This window comes from Heterocephalus glaber, unplaced genomic scaffold (genome assembly GCF_053883595.1).
Source record: "Heterocephalus glaber isolate CG9 unplaced genomic scaffold, H.glaber_assembly_v1.0 deba00001724, whole genome shotgun sequence".
NCBI classification, from domain to species: Eukaryota; Metazoa; Chordata; class Mammalia; order Rodentia; family Bathyergidae; genus Heterocephalus; species Heterocephalus glaber.
In genome coordinates this window covers 4,673,275-4,691,021 of record NW_028258435.1, presented here as the reverse complement: position 1 = coordinate 4,691,021, position 17,747 = coordinate 4,673,275, and the positions used below count along the sequence as shown (strand labels likewise).

The 17,747-nt window shown below is 50.4% G+C and overlaps 1 protein-coding gene across 5 annotated transcripts in view; it reads right to left on the bottom strand.

The window, feature by feature from the left end:
* Window positions 1–228: 228 nt before the first annotated feature.
* The window catches only part of Nol10 (nucleolar protein 10), a 51,438-nt gene continuing 33,919 nt past the window's right edge, over window positions 229–17,747 (bottom strand). For 4 of the 5 annotated variants that reach the window (XM_087199721.1, XM_087199723.1, XM_087199725.1 and 1 more), the window contains 9 exons: window positions 15,300–15,367; window positions 14,318–14,444; window positions 11,033–11,112; window positions 10,835–10,933; window positions 10,279–10,368; window positions 8,421–8,594; window positions 7,283–7,530; window positions 2,853–2,955; window positions 229–698 (listed from right to left, as the gene is read on the bottom strand). In XM_087199721.1, the coding sequence (XP_087055847.1) occupies window positions 579–698; window positions 2,853–2,955; window positions 7,283–7,530; window positions 8,421–8,594; window positions 10,279–10,368; window positions 10,835–10,933; window positions 11,033–11,112; window positions 14,318–14,444; window positions 15,300–15,367 (1,109 nt within the window). In that variant the 3' untranslated portion in view covers window positions 229–578. The remainder of the gene's footprint in view (window positions 699–2,852; window positions 2,956–7,282; window positions 7,531–8,420; window positions 8,595–10,278; window positions 10,369–10,834; window positions 10,934–11,032; window positions 11,113–14,317; window positions 14,445–15,299; window positions 15,368–17,747) is intronic. The other variant, XM_004869960.4, reaches the window with a different exon arrangement.

Sequence of the window (17,747 nt, the reverse complement as noted above, 5' to 3'; positions counted from 1 at the left end):
GGCCTCGCCTCTCGGGCAGCACACCTGGCCTCACCATGGCACCTCCAAGTGACGCCCGAAACCGAAGCTCACTTTCAAACTAACTCAAGGCAAGGGTCCCTCTCAGAGAAGTCGCTGAAATGAAAGTATTTATTTTACAAACGTCTCCTCCAGCGAGTCTCTCTCTAATTGCACCTCCACAGCAAAAGCCTATCTGATCTCGTGCCAAATGGAAGAATAAGCAGTCGCTTCCACTTCTCGTTTATTGTTATTACCATTAATTTATACTGCTGGTATAAAAGTAGTTCTAACCCCCCCCAAACTCATAATGGGCGAGCCTGTCAACAAAATCGTCCTCGGCCATCCGAGGGGGACCGGGGCAGACAGGCGCCCCTGGGGAGCTCTGTCACAAAGGCACAGACACTGCAAGGAGAGGGTCCAGGGCGGAAGTCTGTTCCCAGTGTGGGAAGAGCCTGCAGCCCACGGCAATTCTTCTGCAAGTTGCAGACAGCAGTGACCTGGAGAACAGAGCAAGGGGCGGCAGCGCCCAGCACCACTGTCCCCGACCTTCGCATCACCCTCCTGGCCCATGAGGGCGCTCAGAAGAACCGGCGGCCCCTCCTGGGCCTCGAGCGCAAGTGGCCAGCGGAGCGGCGCAGCTGCCTCCTCTCCAGCCGGTGTAGCTTCTCCGCCTCCTGCTGCTTCTTCTGCTGCTCGGACTGGAAGAGAAAACGGGGAGAGGGTGGCAGGGAAGAAGGCTCCAGGCCCGGCGGGTCCCAGGCTGCAGCCGACCCCGCCCCCCGCCCGGGTCTACGTCCTGCCAGGAGTAAGCAGGCCTCGGTTTCCAAGCCCAGACCACGCATTCCTCACACACAAGGGAGGTTCCCCGCGCGGCCTCCATGAGCCCCAGCTCCCAGTGCCCACAGAGCTGCCGTCACAGACGCTGCCCAGGCTGGCGGGGCACGGGCTCCCAGGCCAAAGGGACCTCAGCCCAGGGCTGGGAAGGTGCCCGCAGGTCACCCGACAGCGACAGCAGGGCTTCCGGAAGGCATAACAGGCACCTTTGGAGGGCCAGGGATTTAGCTCAGTGGTTTCAGCACCTGCCTTGCAAGCACAAGGTCCCGAGTTTGATCCCCGGTACAAAAAAAAACCCCCCAAAAACAAAAAAAAACCAGGCACCTTCAGCTCCGACTCCATGCCAATGGCAATGCCAGTAGCTGGCAGGAGGCCTGGCTCCAAGGACACCTCAGGGGGTGTGAGACACCAGCTCCCGCTCCCTGGTCGCTGTCCCGAGGCCCACAGGTGGCAGCAGCCCTGCACATGGTACTCCAAGATGCCAGCAGCACCTGGAGCCCCGAGCCTGGCCATGGCGCCCTGTGCAGGGCCACAGAGGGCTGGAGCTCCCTCCGCTGAGCAGTTTGAGGCCTGGTCATCTGAGCAGCAACCGTCAGGTCCTACTCCCGCTCCACCATCTCCCCGATGGGCCATCAGGGCAACCTCCTCCCGCTCTCTGGGCGACAACGGTGTCACGTTTTATACTGAAAAGTTCAGTTCAGCCCTCTGCTTGCCTCAGCTACCAGGCCTTGGCTGACTGCACCGGAACTCAGGCGGCTTCACCCCGCCTCTTCTCTTGGAGGGTGGGGTGGGAATCGGGGCTCCTGTGGGCGGGCATGTGCCGGGTTCTGGGGCACTGGGCACCGCTGCCAGCCATCTCCATAGGAAGGAGCCACTGCTCTGCAGACAGGGTAGCTCTCGGGACAATCAGTTCAGCTCCACCGGGGCCTGCTGTGCAGGACAAGTGAGGGGCTGCACCTAACGCCATTTAAATCCAATCTGGGCCAGATGTGATGGTGCACCCCCATCATCCCAGCACTCAGGAAGCTGAGGCAGGAGGATCTCGAGTTCAAGGGCAGCCTGGGCTGCATAAGGCCCCATCTCAAAGAACTAAAACTTAAACACTATCACCTGACTTGGCTATTCTACTCATTCTTAGGTATACGCCTAAGGGAGGTGAAAAAGGTTTGTCAAAGAACATGGAAGAATTTCTGGAGCAGCTTTATTCCTAACACCCAAAAAGCGGGGGAGAGGCCAGTCCAAGTGTCTGCCAGCCTAGGACAGAGAAGCACAGTATGGGAGAAACACTGAGAGCAGCGCTACCCCGCCACACAAAGGGATTCGCACCCCGTGCCACCGGGCCCTGCCACACTCCGCTAAGAGCGCAGGGGTCCCAAGCAGGCAGCGGGTCAGCGCTGGGGGAGGCGGCTGCCAGCTGTCCTCCTTTGCCGATTGCTTGGTGCCTGTGCTATGACCGACCGGAAGGAGGGGAGTTTGCCTGAGAAGTGAGGTCCTGCCGCTTCCCTGTGATTAACAGCAGATTTGTAAGCAGCAGGTCCCTGCTGGGCAGGCGGAGGAATCAACCCGAAATGGGATCGCCACCAGCAGAGGTCGCCCTGGGAGGTGTGACCAGGGGGGCGGCCAGGGAGACCACAGCTCCCGATTCCGGGTCCCTGGGGCCACTGGGTGCTCAGTTTTCTTTTTCCAGACCTGGAGGCAGAGGCCAGGGCTTCATGACCCTAGCCAAGTGCCCTAGCACGAAGCAGTGTCCCTGGCTCCTTTCTATTTCATTCTGAGACAGGCTGGCTGGCTCCAACTTGCAATCCTCCTGCCTCGGCCTCCTGGGTAGTCGGGATTACAGGTGTGTACCTCCTGGGCCCCTGAGGCCCTGCTGCCCCCAGCCACCCGGATCACCATGGCTCTGGGTTGGGGACAGGAAGGAGCTGCTCGGGACAGCGCCGAGGTTGATACCCATGTGCCAGTATCGGGAGCCTGTTTCTCCCTCTGGGAGTTAAAAACTGATGCTGAGAACAACCCACCTTCTTCAGTGTGAACGTCAGCTGCTTGCTGCCCACGGTGGTGTCGGCGACGCCCAATGTGCCATTTTTTGCTTCAAGTTTCAACCGATCCTCAAGGGTTTTGCTGCAGGGAATTTAAAAGGCGACGTTAGTTGGCGTCACGCTGCGGTTCACCACGTGGAGCAAGTGTGAGTTAGGATGGACTGCTCGAGAAGTCTCCCACACAGGTGGAAACACAATCCCAGGGGGAATGCGGCGATTCTGGCTGTCCTGAACCTCCGATGCTGGGGCACCGACACTGAGCTCATCAGCTTCTGGCACTGAGAAGGTCAGTGACAGCCACTCACCTCACCCTGCATTTGTGAGGTCAAACACAAGGAACAATCTGTTTGTTTGTTTCTTTCTACTTTGGCTCTTTTTTAGAGGGGGGACAAGGTCTTATGGAGCCCAGGTCAAAAGCCTTCAACTCACGGAGGTGCCCCTGGCTCAGCCTCCCAGGGCTTGGATTACAGGCGTGGCAAGAGCAGTCTATTTCTGAAGCCCGTATCTAACTGTCCCTCGCAGGGTGTGTATGAGCCCAAGCACTTCATATTTACACATGCACTTGCAGACTAAGGTTTCCAGTTCGCACCACAAAGACCTGTGATCACCCTGCTTCTACCGTCGTACAGCGTGAACGACACGAGACACTGTCCCGAAGTTTATTCTGACAGAAAGCAAAGCCCTTCCGCTCGGGGAAATCGGACCCTTCAGCCTCCCCTGGTCTCTCTGAGGGTCTTTCCTTTCAGACATTTCCTAGAGTTATTCTCTTTGATACACTTTACCCCAAAGGGAAATCGTTTTTTGTTTCTTGATCATGTTTTCCAAATACTTCTAGGTCACTTTATATACACAATCTGTCTCTGTCCTCATTTTCTGTTTGTGTTTTGAGCCAGAGTCTCCCTATGGAGCCCGGGCTGGCCTTGAACTCACAGCGATTCTCCTGCCTCAGCCTCCTGAATGCTGGGAGGACGGGCATGTGCCACTGCGTCTGGCTTGTGTCTGTTCTCTTCTGCTGCACTCTGAGCCCACACCATCTGTGCAGCTAACAACTCCTCCTGCACGCCCAACAATGACACCTGCATTTTGAGCCAGTTACACAACGCTCCACCGCACGAGGCTATAGGAATGGTTTCACTATGAAACACAGTATTGGCCTTTTTTTTGATAACTTGCTTTAGTGGGGAAAAACTGAATTATGTGTAAAGATACATGCCTACAGTAAGTTTAAATGGCTCTGATTCTTGGAGAAATGGCTAAAGCAGTAGGGAGAAGGAAGGAAAAAAGGAATCTACATGAAGAAAAAGAAACCTATAAGCTATATATAAAATGTATAAAGACATAAGAAATATAATTTCCTATTGTTTTCTCCTCCTCAAAAACAAAAGACCCAACCAAACCACCCAAACTGAGTGCACCTTTTTAATGTTAACTCTAGAAGACTTGAGGGGTATTAAAAGGCTGGCTGCGTGAAGTGGTGTCCCTCCCGGCACCCGACCCTGGAACCCAGTTCCTAGGATCCCAGCTGCTGCAGATGAGTCTGGCAGGAGGACTCTGGAGCTCATGTGCGCCCTCCTTCCCCGAGGCCCCAGCACCTCCTGCAGACGGTGAGGCAGCAGTGGGCGGAAGCGCCCCTTTCTGAGCATCTGCAGGGCTCTTCGCAGACTGACTATGCAACCCCCTTAACCCTAGTCAGGATTCACCCTTCCACAGGGCAGAGGGTGGCAGGACATGGGCCACGGGGACGGGCGACAGCAGGTACCATGGCCAGGCCCAGGGCGCACAGCCACACAGGACCGGTGTCGGGAAATGAAGGGTCCTCTCGCTCTTGTTTGAGTGAGAACTCGTGGCGGAGCCCCAGCGGCCGGCCAGACACTTCCCTTCTTCCCTCTCAGCTCCAGCAGCACGGATCTGGGAGGAACCACTTCCCAAGCAGGCGCCTGTGCAGACTTGCTCTGTCTGTACCACTGCAGGCACTGCCGGAACGGGCGTGGCAGGAGATCAGAGCAAGGGACCCGGAGCTCCCGACAAGAAAGCACCCAGGGCCTTGCTTTAAAGCTGGTCCCCAGGGCACGGCTGCCACCTCAGAGGCACCGGTGACCTGGTCACAGTCACACTCGGGGACCCAGCCTCACCCCCTGGGGTCTGGTCTGCAGGCCTGGGGCCATTTAAACCAACAGTAAAGCATTTAGGGAAAACTAACTGGACAAGGTGAACAACTACAACAGAAATCCTGTGCTCAGGAGGCTGAAGCAGGAGGGTCCCTTCAAGTTCAAGGCCAGTCAGGGGTACATAGCAAGACCCTGTCTCAAACAAAAAGCAACCACAAAACAAACAAAACAAAACAAAAACCTGCAGGCTTTAAAAAGTTGAGGGTGAAGTAGGATTATTCATGTTGGGTGAGAGGGGCTTGCCAAGGGAAAGGGCTAGTTGTTAGAAAGGCCACCTTAAAATAGTACAGAAAAAAAGGGCACAAACTGCAAGGTGAAAAATCAAATTAGATATTTATTAGATGCCCCAGGAAAACTGAATGATTTACTTCTTTGAGGTCTGAAAACACACACACACTACTCTACAATTTCTTTAATTAGGAATATTTAATTAAAAATAATGCCTCTCTGGGCTGGGGATTTAGCTCAGTGGTTCCACCGCCTGCCCTGCAAACATAAGGACCTGAGTTCAATCCCGGGTACCAAAAAAAAAAAAAAAATTCCCCTCAACTCACTTTTTAAATTACTTTGCAGAGAAAGGGAAGCAGGGGAGCAGAGACATCATAAAGGTATGTTCTTTTTCTTTCTTTCTTTTTTGTAATACTGGCGACTAAACCCAAAGGTTTTGTATTTATTTATATCCCCAGACTGCTATAAAGTTTTTTTAAAATTTACAGACAGGGTCTCACTAAGTTGCTAAGTTGCCCAGGCTGCACTGGAACTTGCAATCCTCCTGCCTCAGCCTTCCAGTGTGCTGGGATTACAGTTATGCACCATTGAGCCTGACAAAAGGCTAAATACTGAGCTGTCCCGAGACCTGCCAGGCTGTCACTAGGTACACACCCAGCACAAAAGAAAGCATGCAGGCGAAAATACAGACTCCAAGGTTCACGGCAGCACTCCTCACGACCTCGCAAGCAGACGCAGCACAGGCGCCCATGGCGGGCGAAGGGGCCCCCAGAGTGAAGGGCGGCCTCGGGCTCAGTGCAGGCACCAGCTCAGCGGGCGCCAGACCCGGGGCACCCCAAAAAGGCATGAGGTGCTGCTCGCTCCTGCTCCAATATCCGATGACGGAGAGCTCTTCCTGCGATACCGCTCTGCTTACGGGAAATATTTACAGTATACTACTTCACCATTTTAACTTCTTTTTATTTTTTTGAGACAGGGTCTCACTGGGTAGCCCAGGCTGGCCTCGAATTCATGATGGCGATCCTTCTGTCGCAGCCTCCTGAGTGCAGTGCGGGGATGCCAGGTGCGCGCCCTTCTAAAGAGGCTGGTCCAGGTTTGTTCAAAACATCTGCACTGCCCTGCAGCCATCGCCACCCCACCCTGGGCATCTCCAGCGGCAGCTCCAGCTCCGAAGTGCAACCCCGTGCCCACTGCACACCGCCAGCCTGCCCTCTTGCAGCCCCAGCACGGCCCTCTCCTCTCCGGCTCCTCCACTACTCCAGAGCACCGCTCCTCTGGCTGAGGATTTAGCTCAGTGGCGCTGAGCCTGCCTAGCAAGTGCAAGGTCCTGAGTTCGATCCCCAGTACCAGAAAAAAAAAAAAAGAAGAAGAATACAGAGCACCACTCTTATGACTTCTCAGTTCTCCTATGAAAGGCTTACCATTTGTGGCCAGTTTCCCAAATGACGTTGTCAGTAGTTAGGTAAACTGAGATGGCCTGAACAGAACTGAGATTCTAATTTGTAAAATTAACTTTTTGTCAGAGGCAAAGGATTTGCTACCCCTTAATTATGCCTGTGTGATGGCATCAAAGCTATGATCTGCGAGGTCAGAACAAGACAGCTACCTGTCAGTCAGGGAGATGGAGGGGACCAGGCAGCGAGAGGCGCCCCACCACTTGGGGGGTCTCCACACGCCCACCGGCACTCCCGGGGCTGCACCCTGTGTGTTACTGCCCGTCAACTAGACCTCAGAGAGTTGGTGAAAAATAAGCAAAGTAAGGACCGGAGTATTTTGTTTCTTGTTTATTTTGAGACAGGGTCTCACTATGTATCCAGGCTGGCCTCAAACTCAAGAGATCCTTCTGCGTCAGCCTCCCCAGTGCTGGGATTACAGGCATGCACCACCATGCCTGGCTTAAACTGGTGTTTCTCAACAGCAATGCTTCCTTTCTGCCTGCCTGGTGCTCCCCAGTCCCCCCTCCCCCAGCATCCCCTGGCCCCAGAGGAGGAGCAAGGCCTCCCGCCTACTCACTTCATCAGCTTCTGCTTGGAGGCAGACTCCCGGAAGCTTCGGAACTCCTCCCCGGCCTTGATCTCGTAGAACTGGGGCTTCAGGACTGCCTGCTGGTCCTCTCGGCACTGCTCCTGCCGTCGCACCTTTTCCTCCTGCTGCAACAGTCGGCGCTGCTTCCGGACCTCGGCCACCCAGTCCTTCTCATCCTCCGAGCTGTCAGAGCTCTCCGAGTCGCTTGGCCTGCCTTCCGGCTCCTCTTCCTCCTCCTGGAATTGGGGAGGGAGTGGGCCCCTGACCATCATTTTATTTCCAGAGCACCAGGTGGGAGACTAAGCTGCTGTGCCCAACCGGCACTGAAGAGACTCCTGTGGTAAGCAGGGTGACTGCAACTACAGGAAGGCTGAAACTACAAAACCCTATTTCAGTAAAGGACACGTTGCTGAGAGCCATGGGATAAGTGTGTTTGTAGCAAGAGAGACAATTTTGAGGATGATTTCCGGCAATGTGTCTTTTACTGTAATGAATTTTAGAACTGGAGTCTTTTTTTTTTTTTCTCTGATACCGGGGATCGAACTCAGGACCTTGCGCTTGTGAGGCAGGCATGGTGCCACTGAGCTAAATCTTTGGCCCACGAATTTTAAAATTTAATCACTCATTGTATTTTTTGATCACCCCTTGCTATCGAACATTTACTGTAATTTCTGTCAAACACATGACACTGTGTCCTCATCCACCTTATTCACCAATTTGCGCTGTGCCATTTCTGGCTCTTCCCTAAAGTCAAAATGACCATGAAAGGAAAAGATTTTGAATCCATTCAGGACATGGAGGCAGCCAGGACAGTGCAGCTGAAGACCCTCAGGAAAGAGGACTCCAGAGCTGGTGCAGAAAGTGACAAGGACAATGGGATGAATGTGTTTAAAGTGAAGGGAGGGATTCTGAGGGGATTCATGGCAGTAAGGCTTTTACTGCAATAAATTTAAAAAAAAAAAAAAAAAAAAATTTAAACATTCACCATACTTTTCGATCACACCGCAAACGTCAAACAAGTAGGAGGAAATTGAATACATCTCAAGTCTAAGCAGAGGTTTTCTGATTCACATTTTTGACTATTAAAGAAACAGTAACAAATTCTAAATGACAAAGAGCACGTTACTTTTTCTCGAAGTTCTTGTTGCTCTAAGAGTCTTAGTTTCTTCTTCCTTTTCTCACTAATTTTTGAAACAAGTGGATTCAAAAGCCTGAATTCTTCACTTTCTTCATCTACTTGGAAGTCAGGATTCTCAAACATAACTTTAAATCGATCATCAGTGAGAATATTAGGAAGGCTCTGTAAGAAAAAAAGAAGATGCATATAAAAATTTAGGTTAATAGCGGAACAAATCCAACTGGAAAGATGGCTTAATAAGAGCCATTCTTATTAGAAATCAGTAAATTGCGTTAGGCATAAATTGTTAACTTCTTATAAAATCCTTTAGAACCAGGGTTCTTTAGAACAGCAGAGGACAAGACAAACACTGGTGCTGTTATCCATATCGTGCCATAGGCAACATTGCCAATGAGCTGGGTACTTTGAAGTCAATATCTATGTGCCTATTTTTAGGGTTAAAAAAAATTCTTAAGCAAAAACTTTTTTTTTGGTACCAGGGATCGAACTCAGTCAGACCTTGCGCTTGCAAGGCAGGCATGGCACAACTGAACTAAATCCCTGGCCCTACAACATTTTTTTTCTTTTTTGCATCGTACCGCACTGATTAAAGTAGTAATCACATTTAATAAGCAGCAGGGAATAATGTTAAAAAGAATGTGCTGCGGCTATTTTAAAGATTTTTTTTTTTAATTTAAAAGAAGCAGATTGCACTGCCTCAAGACAGGCTTGCTCTGTGCGCAACAGTGAAGAGAAAGCTCTTCCCACATTGCTGCCAAAAGTATTTCCCCCAGGACTTTTTCTAATGTTTGCTTTTGCAGCTGTCTCTTAAAAAACAGCAAATGGGCCCGGGGATTTGGCTCAGTGGTTTCACCGCCTGTTGAGCAAGCGCAAGGACCCGAGTTCCATCCCCGGTACCAAAAAACAAACAAAGAAACAAACAAAAAACAGCATATGAGATGACCTCACTGCTCACGTTCTAGAGCGGTTTGCACACGTGGCGCATAAGCCACGCACACACCTGCCTGTCTCCGCACAGCGAGCGACGTGGCCTCAGCCTGTGTGGGTGAAGAGGCGGAGGGGGTCTGCAGCCCAGCACGAGGCGGGGAGAGATGCTGCTCAGGGTGGAGGAGACAGAGCAGCAGCCCGGGCTGCAGTGTCTCCTGTCCCCACGGCCCCTGCAGCAGCGAGACCCATTTATAGGCTGAAGGGCTCGGTGAGCATGGGTGACCGGCTGGACGGCAGCTGCTGTGAGGTCTCGGCCGCCTCCTCTCCAGCTAAGCTCTTTATTTTACGTAAGATAAAACTGTTACACACGCTGCTTTTCAACAGCCTCAGATTTCTTTTCTTTTTTGCCATACAGGGGACTGAACCCAGGGCCTTTGCACTGAGCTGCAACCCCAAGCCCTTTTTACTTAAGACAGGGTCTCACTAAGTCACTAGCTGCCAGGCTTGGGCTTAAACTTGTGATCCTCCTGCCTCAGCCTCCGATTTCCCAAAGACACACAGAGAGTGTAAGTATTTCTGAAATGAAACCGGGCTCTGACAACAGTGCTTTTATAATTTTAAGAGAAATAAGACAGGAAAAAAAACCTCACTGAAGTATTAATGGCCCCTTTCCCTGGCTAGAAGAATATGGGGTGGCTTTCTTGATATTTTTTTCTATTTCTCAAACTTCCCTTCTCAATAAGGGCAGAAAACAGGGAAACACCACATGCACTTTAAAAGTAAGGACCCCTCAAACACAAAAAAATCCAAGTTACTATCAAGAAAACGCAGGATAGGGACGAATGCAGCGGCAGAGGGCTGGCCAGGCTGTGAGGAAGGTGGGGCAGACAGTGCATCTGCCCCTCAGACAGAATCTCACCTTTGCTTTCCTTTTCCATGTAGACTTCTGCTTCTCTTCTTCTTCCTCCATTAATTTGAGAGCCAGCTCTTTGTTAACTTTTGGCAACTTCTAGTAAGGAAGGGAAGAAAAGCTGCGGTACAGTTCTCTACATTTTAGCTTCAAAGGGCATACGTGCTGTCAGGAGAGTCATTTCACAGCCAGGAGGTAACTACACCTCACCTCCCCTCAGAGGGGACTCAGACAGACACAGGGAGCTGTCACCAATGCTGTATTGAGGGGTGACTCATGTTGATGGACATGGGCCCTGAAGGGACCACAGTCTGGGCTGGTGTCGCACACGGAGCCCGGGATCTGCCTGTGAGGAGCCCCGAGTTCCCTGAACTGCAGCCCATGGATACCACGGGGTTCCCTGAGGGGGGACTGAGCCAGTCACTCCGGGCCATCGCCGGCCATGCTGTCACTGAGTCCCTCCCGAGAAAACTTAAAAAATGAAAAGGAGGCCAGGTTTCTTTGGAGCGATACGTGACAGGGAAACAGACTATTTTTCTTTGGTAAATTCACTGGTGCTATTTACCTTTAACTGGACGCGCTGTGCCCGCGTCTCTTCTATCTTCTGTCGAATTTTATCTTTCCTGTACTCTTCATAAGCAAATGGGTTGACCATCAGTTTCACCTTTTCAAAATGGAACAACAACAAAGGGCATTTAGCAGCGTGGACATCACAGCTGCTGGGTCAGAGAGCAGAGCTCCCAGCCAGGTCTGCCCTGCTTACCTTGTGATAGAGCCTTATGTCCATGAAAAACCCATGCATGTACGCCCGCAGGAAGGGCGAGCCGATGAGATGCATGAGCCCTGGGGAAGGAAGCAGAACAGAGTGGGGCCTTACCAAGTCTGCAGAAAACTTAGTCACTCTTTTCAGACAATGATTCGTCACAATCAGATTTCAGTTTGGAGTAAAAATTTAGGGATTAGAATTACTAATTTTCAACATCTATGGAAAACTTTTAATCTACTTCATTAATACTGTTTTTAGCCAGGTATGATGGAACACGGCTATAATCCCAGCACTTGGGAGGCTGAGGCAGGAGGATGGCCATGAGTTTGAGGCCAGTCTGGGCTACATAGTGAGACCCTGTCTCAAAAAAACCAAAACCAAAACAATATCATCCTTATTAGATGTTACACTAAGCATAAAAATGATTAAAAAAGTCTTCACGAATTACAACAAACTGGTAACGAGGCTTCTTTATATTAACAGCTTTTAGATTTTGGAATTCCACCAAGTCATCTGACTGAGAAAGTAATATTGGGGCCAGGCATGGTGCTATAGGCCATGCACCAGCTACTCGGGAGGCTGAGGCAGGATGGCGTTATGTTCACTGCCCCCAGGCAACTTAGTGAGACTGCCTCACAATAAATAAAAGATGGACACAGTGCACGCCTGTGATCCCAGTACTGTGGGAGGCTGAAGCAGGAGGACTGGAAGTCTGAGCTTAGACTGAGTAACTTAGTGAGACCCTGGCTCAAAAATAAAAAATTTGTAGGGGCCGGGGATTTAGCTCAGTGGCATTGTGCCTGCCTTGCAAGCACAAGGTCCTGAGTTTGATCCCTTGTACTGGGGGGAAAATTTTTTTTTCAAAAGGCTAGAGATGCAGCTCAATGCAAAGGGCCTGGGTTCAATCCCCAGTACTGCAAAAAATAAAACTAACCATCATAAATAAAAAGCAGTATTGGGGATCAACAGTAAATGCAAATTTTATACTACCAAGCAGGAAGCAAGAGGGCACAGGAGAAACAGTATCTCCTTTGTTTCCAAAGACAAAGGACCCTGTCACAACAATGTAGAATGGACACAGGCTTCCACCCTGCATATTAAAACACTTGTGCGTGTCAGGGCCACAGCACCCTTACACCCCTTCATCACGGACTAATGAGCAACTCTCTGCAGTCAGTGTGTGGGTATCCAGCCTGCACGTGTCCCGCACACCAGGGGCACCTGCACGCTGCAGCCCCTCAGCAGAGGTGGAGGCAGCCGGGTGCCTGCTGCTCCCCACTCACACTGCGTGGAGCGTGTAGGAAATGGCAGCCACAGGAAGGCTGCAGACTCAGGGAGTCGGAGAGCACAGGGCCCAGTATGGATACTGCACCAAGGCCTCTGAGGAAATAAGGTAAGGGAGCAGCACAGCCTTATTTCTACCTTAAGATAAACAATTTAGAAAGCATTAGCCACGATGCAGAAATCTACTGGAAATGATAACCTGTGTTTGTTTCATATTAAAAGATTAGTAATACACATAAAGATGCTTTCCAGTGTAACTGCTATCTTGCAGTTAACAGCTATCTGTATAATTTTTTTTTAATGGGTGGTGTGATTACTTTTAAACAAAATGTACCTAAACTGCTTTCCCCACTCTAAATAAGCAGAGCCAGAGACTGAAAAAGTACCCCAAATATACTAAAGGCAGTAGTTTAAAAACCCTGCAAAAGCCAGGTATGGTGGCTCATGCCTGTGATCCCAGCACTCAGGAGGCTGAGGCAGGAGGATCCCTGTGAGTTCGAGGCCAGGCTGGGCTACATAGTGAGACTCTGGCTCAAAAACAAACAAACCTAAAATAAAAAGCAAAGCAAAACAAAACCCCCACGAAATAACTGTGACTCTCACCTCTGGGCTGAAAGGCGCAGTGAAAGGCGGCCCTGGGGCCATCGCCAAGAGTGCTGAGGTGGAAGGCGCCCGTCCCTACGTCACCCAGCAGTCACCTCTGGGGGACGGGGGATGCAATGCCTCTGTCCTTACAACACATTAAGTGGCAGAATTAGTTCTGTCTGGATTAACTATGCTGCCATACAGATTATACATAAGGTTCAGGTCTGTTCTTTTAATAGTCAACTGCTGCCTTCACATACTTGTTCAAGCCGTGTTGCCCGAACTTGTGCGGAACGGACCCTATGCATTTCCACTCTCCATGACTCGCATGCAGCTGCCAGCCAGCCACCGAACCACATCAGCAGTGGCTCCCTGCCCGCAGTCAACCGCAGCGGTGAAGACATTCCCGCAGGGCCGCACCCCAGCTCAGGGGGGGTGTCTCCTGCCTCCCTGCCTCAGTTTCCCTCTGCAGCATGGAAGGAGTTCGAGTAAACCCGGACCTCAGGAGGCCCTGTGCTAGTGCTCGTTATTCTGTGACTGAATACAAGTGGGCCACACACCCAGCACCTTGTCTGAGCCATGTGGGCCCGGAAGGTCTGGTTCTAGAGCTGTGGTGTGGAGAACTGTGTGGACTCGACTGCTGCTGCAGGCTGGGCCGAGGGATTGCTAAGGCTCCCATGTTAAAGGCTGGGCCCTCCGAGGGTGTGGTTAGGAGGTAATGGAGGCGGTAAGGGGGCCCAGTGGAGGTCCTCAAAGATGACTGGAGGACCAGGACACCTCCTTTTGCTCTTTTTTTGGAAATGGGGTGGTTGAGATAAGGTCTCTTCTAAGTAGTCCAGGCTGGCTTTGAATCAGAGCAATTCTCCTCCTGCCTCAGTCTCCCGAGTGCTGGGATGACAGGCAAAGAAATCTTTTCTCTTTATAAGCTGATGACCTCAGATGTGTGTCACAGTGGCGGACAGCTGACTAGCACAGCAGCAGAGTATTCCTAACCCAGAAATCCAGTGCGGTAAAACCAGAGACTTTGGACTGGATTGAGAGTTCAATCCATGATCCTAAATTTTGGATCAGGACTTTTATAAGCAAATCTAAAAGGGAACCAGAAACTATCCAGGTGCAGTCAAGTAGTGCTTCAAAAAAAATCACTGCTTTCTTGAGTTTTCTATGTTATGTTTTTCAATATGCTAAAAGAAATCACTTATTGTTTCAGATACAGAAATCTTCAGGAAGTTGGATTTACCTCAATCTTTTCTTTAAGCAGAGATAACAAATGCGACAACTTAGTTTAATACCTGATTTAGTGAAAAGATTTGGAAAATCAGAGAAATACTGTTTAGCCAGCTGTTCAGAACTAAAAAAATAAAAAATAAATAAAAAAATAAAATAATTTTATAAACAGCAAAATTTTTTTACCTAAATTTTCAAGGTCTTTCTTGGTGACGAATTTGTAATCGTCGTAGACCGTGCTCTCTGGATTTTCCTCTAATTCTTCTGTCAGGCTGTCCAGGAAAGAGCACCATCGAGGCGCGGGGCCCAGGACCTGCGGGTGTCCAGAGAGGTCAGCAACTCACACTCTCAGCGGCCAAGATGAACTCACAGCAGAACCACGCTTCCTCAGAGCTAATTTTCTTTGTTTTGAGACAGGGTCTCAGTGTGTAGTTCAAGCTGGCCTTGAACTCACAGTGATCCTCCTGCCTCAGCCTCCTGAGTGGTGGGATGACAGGTGTGTGCCACCATGTCCGGCCTTAAATCTAATTTTTAAGCCTGATTTCTATTAGAAGTATTGAAAAATAACTGTAATATGTGTAACGAACAAGTGGGTAGTGGAAAAGAATAAACAAAGTAGGAAGAATCTAGGCATGAAAGGGAAACAGTCTGGGATACGAAGACATTAGTGAATGTTCTTATACTAGAGGCGTCAGAACGCAGACACACAGCCCGGGCGGGGGTCATCACTCCATTCACTTACCTGTCACCGCCTCACTCCAGAGTACCAGAACCCTACAAAAGCAGATTTGGTACACAAGTTCCCTGGGCTTTTTATTTAAGTTTGTCAACCACAACAAACTAAATCTAAAATGAGAATCACCTCCTTTCAAGATTTTTAACTAATCACTTGATAATTATGCTCTGTCCTGTAAGGCCTGCTTCATTTAATTTGTTTAAAATTAGAATTATAGACTTTACTTAATAACAGTGTATTTTATAATCTTGAAAATTGCAGACAGTTTAAGATTTTAAGTGTCCTCATCACAAAACATAAGGATAGGTACGTGGCAATGTGTATTTTAACGGGGTCAGTGTAGCCATTCTACCATGTACAGTATACATGGCTCAAAACATGCCATGCAACAACCAACACAGCATGCACAGTTTTTGAAAATTAATGAACTACCTGGGCTGGGGGATGTAGCTCAGTGGCACCACACCTGCTTGGCAAGTGCAAGGTCCTGAGTTTGATCTCTGGTATGGGGGGAAAAAAAAAGAACTACTTGAAATTCTGTGCATTCATGGAATTCTTTAGGCCTGACCTTCGGCAGGTGGCCAGAACTCACGAGTCATCACAACGGAAGGCTCAGGAAGGAGACAGAACAGAATTTATAACCAACAGCCTAACTGTGAAGAGTGAGGTTCATAACCCCCAAGTCCCACAGAAAGCTCAGACTGCTCCGTGTGTTTTACTGTTGCTCTCACTTTTCCCAGCAGGACGGTGCGCTTGCTGAAGGGGACAGGCGACGCTCCTGACAGGAGCAAGCAGAGTTCCCGGTGACGTTGGGCCTGTTTGTTTTGGGAGTGATTAACTTACACATGGGGAAAACCCAAAAATTAGAAAGGAAAGTAGTAACCCTAACCTAACTTTCGTGGAGGAGGGTAGGTGGGAGGAAGAGGGTCATAGCAAAAGGAAAACAGTTCCCGGTTAACACGCTCTTCAATTGCAAAAAGAGGGGGAAGGGCCCGAGGATTTAGCTCAGTGGTTTCGCCGCCTGCTGTGCAAGCGCAAGGACCCGAGTTCGATCCCAGTACCAAAAAACAAACAAACACAAAAAAAGGGGGACGCCAGCTCTGGCCAGCACTGTTCTGCCAGAAAAGGTCCCAGGCCCGCCAGAGGAAACGGAAACGGGGCTCCGTGGGCAGAGCGGCCCTGAGCAGCTTCACCTCAGCGCCACTGTAGAGACGGCAGAAGCTTCAGTGCACTCAGTGGTTTGACTCTAACCACGAAAGACAAAGGAAAAGGCACTTTAAAAAATTCAATGTAGAACACCTTTCAAAGGAATTGGTATGATTTTAAGCAATTTTAGGACAGTAGCTTGAAGGCAACAAATACTTATGTGTAATGCAACCACAAAAGAAGCACCATGCTGAGCCGCAGATCCTGAGCAGGGCCCCCTGAAGGAGTCAGCAGTGCGGGATATGCACACACGCGCGCGCGCACACACACGCACACACGCACGCACGCACATACGCACGGGCGCGCAGTAACACCAAGCGAAGAGCTGAGGTCCCGGTGGGCCGGGGAGGCCCGAGAGGCCTTCGGATTGGCGTGATTGAGCCGATCCATGGGGCGTCTCTGAACCTGGGAAGCAACGCCGTGTCTCTTCTTGTGGGCAGAATGACAGCACGCCACCCAAGTGGGAACTACGGCCATTTAGCTAAGCACTGAATTTCCAGTACGCCACAGTGGCTGGCGAGTGGGACTGCTCAATAAACGGTTGATAACTAACCCTACTCAGAAAGCACACACGAATTTCAAGTACACAGGACATAAAATTTAAAAGGTCTTCTTTGGCGAAAGCATTTTCAGATGGTCTAATGTTTATAAAGGTAAAAGCATTTGTACACTCCACCAAAGCGTTAGGTGGAAGAACACAGTTCTGTGGGAGTCGAGTCTATTTCCACTGCTACACGATGGGGACACCAGTTGTCCCCCAGGGGGGATTGGTTGCTGGACCCTGTGGACACCAGGGTGTGCGGATGCAAACCCCACCCCCCACCCCCCGCCGCCAGTAAAACAGGATCTGCATGGTCTGTGCCGATCACCTCCGCCGTCTCCCACAGGCTTCAGTTCAGGTTACACAGGTCACTAACACGGTGTGGGCGCCATGGAAATACCTGTCGTATCACTGCTTAGGCAAAGCAACAACACAACCTCTCCGCGTTCAGTGCAGATGCAATTTTTTCCGAGTATTTTCAACCTGGCTTCAGATCTGTGGGCGCGCACCCCACAGAGAGGAAGGGCGGCAGCGACACGGGTTTCTCATGCTCGTCCTGACTTCCCCGGGGGTGAGTGGCAGGAATAACAAACCCTCACCCCAGATCCGAGCCCACACCCGCGTCCCTGTGGCACTCTGCCACTCTGCGATTAGCCATCTGGCTCGTGGTGCCATTGCTGGAAATCGCCTCTCAGGAGACAGGTCTCGTTACGGCAAATAATCTCTGCCGGCAGATTCACAGCCATTGCACTTTATAGCAGGAAATATTTCCATCAAAAACAAGATTAAGTCTAGTAGTTGACTTAATCACATTTCCCCAGTTCCCTTTGGAGAGGAAAACATTAGAACCACTGGAGCAGAGTGGAAATGAGGGTTTCCACTGGCACGGCTGCAGGTTTTATCTACATCCGGACTCTCCGGAGGGTAAAAACAGTGGGCAGCTTAGCCAGCAGGAGGGCTGCCTCTGCCTGAGGGTCCCATGCCCGCTCTGCACTAATGTGTAAACACTCCTTGCTGTCTTCACCGGCCTCCGCATTTGTTAAACCTCAACAAATCCTTAAAAATACATGTATTTAGGCTGGGTGTGGTGACACACACCTATAACCCAGGAGGCTGAGGCAGGAGGATCACCA